We start from the raw sequence: 5,715 nt of genomic DNA, 5'->3' as shown, positions 1-5,715 counted from the left end.
AGGAGAGAGAATCTCAAGCATATTCCATGCCCAGTGCAGAGCCCAACACGGGGCTCAATCTCGCCACCCTGAGATCATGACTTGAGCTGAAACCAACAGTCAGACACTTAACTGACTGAGCCACCCAGGAGCCCCCACCCATCCTCTTAATACCAGCACCACCAGGCAGAAGAGAACGAGTGGGTTTTGGCAAAGTGGATCCAGGCTTGGCTTGAGGTCTGTTGAACTAGAAAAAAATCTTTTTCATTAAGTCCCCAGAACCTGGTTGGTTGCCCCAGAGAGGTGAGTCACCTAGGCCTCACCTCCAGCTCTTTGAGTCCAAACGGCCTGAAGCCTAGACCCCACATCTCCTTGGCAGCCCCTGATGCCATCTTTTCTTGCTCTCTCCTGAATTAGCTCTGCCAACAGCAGAGATTTTTAGGGGAGTCTGAGGATTTACTGTAAATCACTCCTATGTAAGCAGGCTTGCTTTTGCAAACTGCCCCATGACTTGCGCCCAAAGGCCCTTGGATTCTAACATACTCCTAACCTTTTTCTATTTTTGGTGCGTAGTTAAAATGCTGATATCTGAGTCTCAGCAACTTTCCCTGTTCCCAAATACCTTTTTCTAGTTCTCAGACATTTTGCTACAGAGATGGATTCCCCACCGACTATAGATCAAAGGGCTAATTCTGGACTCTGAAAGTTTCTGCCAATAGTTGCTTCTCTTCTTCGGAAGAGTGCCACCACACTAGTGTCTTAGTTCTATGTTTTAAACACAACTCAAAATCCTCCTCTCCCTTCACTGCTGCTTCATACCTACACAAGTCTGCAGTGTGGGACAGCAGTCAGTCTAACGACCTGCTTTCTGCTTCTGCTTTTGTATCTTCACCCCTTTTTCTCCCTATTTACTCAGGTCAGAGGCTGTGATTTAAATCCCACCTCTTGCCCACTGGTCCAGCTCTGGAAAGTTCTGGAAAACCACCCTTCTCTGTCAAATTTCTCATCTGGAGCAATCCTGGAGACCGTTTTTGTGATGATCAAAAGAGGTGATAATTAGTGAGCCCTCAAAGAGCCTGCTTCTCTTATCATTTGAACTTGCCTCCTTTTCTGAATTAGAAGACTTCCAGCTTTGAAATCTGGTGTGAAGCCAGGGGGCCAATGAGTATAGAGTTTGTGCCTTCTTGCCATTCCTCAGCAGTCCCAGCAAATATGCTCCAACTCTCTATGGGTTCACAAAGTCAGAGAGGGGCTCATTTGTGAAACTTACAAAAGGTCTCAGTTTTTAGCCGAAACCACCTTATGCAGGCATTTAGGGCCTGATAAACAGTGTGCCTGAGAGGGAAGAGGCGGGAGGAGAGAGATGGAGAGATAGAAACTACACACCCACATGCCTTCCTTCTTATTTGCTGGCACAGACATATATCAGCTCACAAAGAGGTGCAGTGGGAAATGAGTAGAAAAACTACGGGCTGTTCCACCTGCTTACCTTTCTTGGAACACAGCACGCATCTCTCCCATCTCTCCTGGGCCTGCGCTCAGCAGCTTGCTAAGCACCCAGAAAGCAGAGTGGCTGGGGGGCCTGCAGCCTGCACTTCTTTCCGTGCCTGCCTTTCTTCCCCCACTCCTGCTTCTCCCAGTCACTGGACTGAACTCAGCCCTTCACCCCAGCGCCATGTCACAGATCCAAACCCCCCAGGAGGCATTGCTCTGGGCCTTGAGAGACCTTGAGGAGAAAAGCTTCAAGCTCTTCAAGTTCCATTTACGGAACAACTGTCTGCTTGAGGGGAAGATGCTGCTGGCGCGCGGGGAGCTAGAGGGCCTGAGCCCGGTGGACCTGGCTTCTCGGCTCATTTCCCTGCATGGAGCATGGGAGGCTGTGAAGGTGGTGATTAGCGTCCTGAGAGCCATGAACCTGTTGGAACCTGTGGACCGGCTGAGCCACATCTGTCTGAATGGTGAGTGCAGTGGGAGACAAGGGGACCTCAGTCCTGGGGGACTCCCTCACCTCCGTGACATTTCCAGGGACTCCCACAGCCTATAGTGGGTGCTGTCTCTCACTCTTGCCCTCTGTCTGTACCAAGGAGCGCCAGTGCCCAGGGTCCTGGTGGTCTCCAGCTGAAGGCTCTGACAGCTGCTGGGGGAGGGCCTGAGCCGAGGGTGGGGTCTTATAGAAGACTACACTCATCTTGTGGCCATAATGTCCTACCTCCTACTTCCGATTTTAGTGCCAGGGAGAGGAGGGCAGAGGAGAGGGGCTTAGAGACTAAGGGTGGTGTTGGTGAAGGGGTTTCCACTAACCAGCCAAAATGGCCTTGGGGTGGGTGGGGGTGTCAGAACTTTCCTCAGCTGCTTCCCACAGAGGACAGCCTGCTCAGGGATCCTGCTCTCTCAATCATCTGGTGGATTGATGCTGCCCTAGAGAAGAGGGTGGGCGTGGAACCCAGAAAGTCTCCTTTCCCTTCTTGTGGGGTGCAGGGAGAGCCTGTGCTCCCCACATAACCCCTGTCACACCCAAGAGCTCCATTGACAGAGTCAGGACTTCTGCCTGGGAGCTGCTTTATCTTGAGTGCCCGGCTTGATCATTACCAAGAACAGGTTCCTATTACTTCCTTCGCCATCCTCCGGCTTCCCTTTCCTTTCTCCACTCTGTCCTCACCATTTCAAATGGAGATGTTTCAAAGGAGCAGTCAGACATTCACACACACCGAGACTTTTGCACGCATACATAGTCTTACAAACACTCACCTGCTGATGCTCACCAACACACCTTCCTCACACAAAAATACACAAGCTTGCAGAAGCGTCCTCTCATGAGCCTGTGTGGATACAAGCACTCACTCATACCCCACCGATATGCACACACACAAAACACAAGCTTGCACACTCATACGGATGTGTGTGCAGGCACACACACATGTCCAGGGGGCCCTCCCCTTGAAGCTCGAAGTATAAACCTAAGGAAGATACAAGTTAGAGAGCAGACGAGATGAAACTAGAGAGCAGAGTCCAGAGTTTGAAAGGCCCCCTTGGTCTTTATTACCCTCTGACCGGCTAACCCCCCACATTCTGGCTCAGATTACAGAGAAATGTACCGAGAGCACGTGCGCTGTCTAGAGGAGAGGCAAGAGGGAGGAATCGGCGGTAGCTACAATCAGCTGCTCCTGGTGACCAGGTCAAATCCAGAGAGCGCAGATCCGTCCGCCTGCCCCCTCCCAGAGCAGGAGCTGGACTCTGTCTCGGTGGAGACTCTGTTCGATCCCGGAGAGAAGTCCTACCAAGCCCCGCCCACAGTGGTGCTACAGGGGTCCGCGGGCACCGGAAAGACAACGCTGGCCAGGAAAATGGTGCTGGACTGGGCCACGGGCACCCTGTACCCAGGCCAGTTTGATTATGTCTTTTATGTCAGCTGCAGAGAAATGGTCCTGTTGCCGGAGGGCACACCGGACCAGCTCCTCTTCTGGTGTTGCGGGGACAACCAGGCGCCTGTCAAAGAGATGCGGAGGGAGGAGGAGCGGCTGCTGTTCATCCTGGATGGCTTTGATGAACTGCAGAGGCCCTTTGCAACAGGCTGGAAGAGACTGAGTCTGAACCCCATGGAGAACGTGCTGCACCGTCTAATCAGGAGAGAGGTGTTTTCCAGGTGTTCCCTCCTCATCACCACCCGGCCGGTGGCTTTGCACAGTCTGAAGCCCTTGCTGAAGCAATCGCGCCATATTCACATCCTAGGCTTCTCTGAGGATGAGAGGAGGAGGTATTTCAGCTCTTATTTCGCCGACGAGGAGCAAGCCAGAAATGCCTTTGACATTGTGCAAGGAAATGATGTGCTGTACAAATCATGTCAAATTCCAGGCATTTGCTGGGTGATCTGCTCCTGGCTCAAGGAGCGGATGGAGAGGGGCAGAGAGATCTCAGAGAATCTCAGTAATGGCACAGACATCTTCATGGCCTATGTCTCCACCTTCCTGCCGCCCAATGATAATGAAGACTGCACCGAGCTTACCAGCCACAGGGTCCTGCGTGGTCTGTGCTCCTTAGCGGCTGAGGGGATCCCGCACCAGAGGTTCATATTTGAAGAAGCTGATCTCAGGAAGCACAATTTAGATGGGGCCAGCCTTGACGCTTTCCTGAGCAGCATGCCTTACCAAGAGGGAGGTCATATGAAGACATTCTATACCTTCCGCCACATTAGCTTCCAAGAGTTTTTTCATGCCGTGTCCTACCTGGTGAAAGAGGACCAGAGCGACCTGGGGAAAGAGTCCCACAGAGAACTGAGGAGGCTTCTGGATGAAGAAGAGGAGACAGAGAATGGGGAGATGACCCTCAGTATGCAGTTTTTATTGGACATATTGAAGAAAGAGACCTCCTCAAACTTTGAGTTAAAGTTCTTCCTCAAAGTTTCTCCCTCGCTAAAGCAGGAGTTGATGTATTTTAAAGAACAAATTAAGTCTATAAAGCATAAAAGGGCCTGGGATTTGGAATTCTCCCTAAATCCGTCTAAAATAAGGAATCTGGTGAAGGGCGTTCAGATAAGTGATGTATCATTAAAGATGGGACAGTCAAATAAGAAATCCCACAACAGGAACTCATTTTCTGTCAAAACCAGCTTGAAGGATGAATGGAAAGAGAAGCAAGGTCCTGTTGTGGGCAAAGATAAAATAGCAAAGACACAAAAGGAGACTTCTAATGGAAAAGGCAGAGAGATGGAGAAATGAGAGATGCGGAGGGTAGGAGCAGTAGGATGGAAAGCAGATAAATGGGACAGTAGAGTTGAAGGGTCAGGAGGGTTGGGGGGAGGGATGGGAGAAGGGGGAAGACAGAGTGTAAAAAGGAATGGAGAGATGAGAGATTGAATTAATGGGTACTGGAAAGAGTGGAAGGGAAGGGGGGAAATAGAAAAGAAAATTAGATAATACAGGATCAGAAAACTTGGAACATAGGCTATGGGGCAAGGCCATGTGGACTGAGTCCCTAGGAACAACCACACTCACCATCAATGGCTCAAATTCAGTTATTTAGCATCCCGTTCACCAAGAGAAGCTGTTTATAACCTTCTCTACTTGGAATTTAGTGTTAACATCCAGGACCAAACATGGGAAGGGGCTCTTTTCTATAAATAAACTTTTAAATATAATAAACTGTGGATTGTGCTCATTCTATAAGATTGGGTAATGTGAAGCATATCAATATCAACATTTAAAGGAAATAGTGTACTGTGTCTTAATGGAATATCCCTTTGACTCTGTATTTGTGATTAATTGCTGCTTAAGTAAATAGTAGCTTTGCATCTTCCTAGAAACTTCTAGAATTTCTGTGTTGGAAATGAACCATATCTTGTCACAGACCTCTCATCTTAGAAACTCTTCCATGACTTGACCTAGCTCTGTACTAATACCATGTCACTTATTGTCCCCAGTGATGCTGTCACCTCCCTTTTCTTTTTAGAAAGTCCAGTTAGGGGACGCCGGGTGGCTCAGTTGGTTAAGCGACTGCCTTTGGCTCAGGTCATGATCTCAGGGTCCTGGGATCAAGCCCCTCATCAGGCTCCCTGCTCAGCGGGGAGCCTGCTTCTCCCTCTCCCACTCTCTTGCTTGTGTTCCCTCTCTTGCTCTGTCTCTCTCTCTTTGTCAAATAAAATCTTAAAAAAAAAAAAGAAAGTCCAGTTAGTTCCGAGAGATAACTCATAATCTCTTTTTCTGCTCTGGCTCCCTCTGTATAGAAAACAAGAAGAATTCA

At 49.4% G+C, this 5,715-nt stretch overlaps 1 protein-coding gene across 1 annotated transcript; it reads left to right on the top strand.

Annotated features, from left to right (window-relative positions):
- The first annotated feature begins 1,469 nt into the window (after positions 1 to 1,469).
- NLRP10 (NLR family pyrin domain containing 10) lies at positions 1,470 to 4,743 on the top strand. The gene is made up of 2 exons (XM_047692133.1): positions 1,470 to 1,937; positions 3,058 to 4,743. Exons 1-2 carry the CDS (start codon positions 1,655 to 1,657, stop codon positions 4,692 to 4,694), a joined length of 1,920 nt encoding a protein of 639 aa, XP_047548089.1. The 5' UTR covers positions 1,470 to 1,654; the 3' UTR covers positions 4,695 to 4,743.
- The last annotated feature ends 972 nt before the right edge of the window (positions 4,744 to 5,715 follow it).

The sequence above is a fragment of the Lutra lutra genome, chromosome 10, assembly GCF_902655055.1.
Source record: "Lutra lutra chromosome 10, mLutLut1.2, whole genome shotgun sequence".
Lineage (NCBI taxonomy): Eukaryota > Metazoa > Chordata > Mammalia > Carnivora > Mustelidae > Lutra > Lutra lutra.
Note: the sequence above shows the minus strand (reverse complement) of the source record. Positions and strands in the feature narration are given on the sequence as shown.

Coding starts and splice junctions, on each gene's coding strand:
- NLRP10 (XM_047692133.1), top strand. CDS start 1,655: ATGTCACAGATCCAAACCCCCCAGGAGGCATTGCTCTGGGCCTTGAGA. Junction 1,938..3,057: donor GAGCCACATCTGTCTGAATG/GTGAGTGCAGTG, acceptor ATTCTGGCTCAG/ATTACAGAGAAATGTACCGA.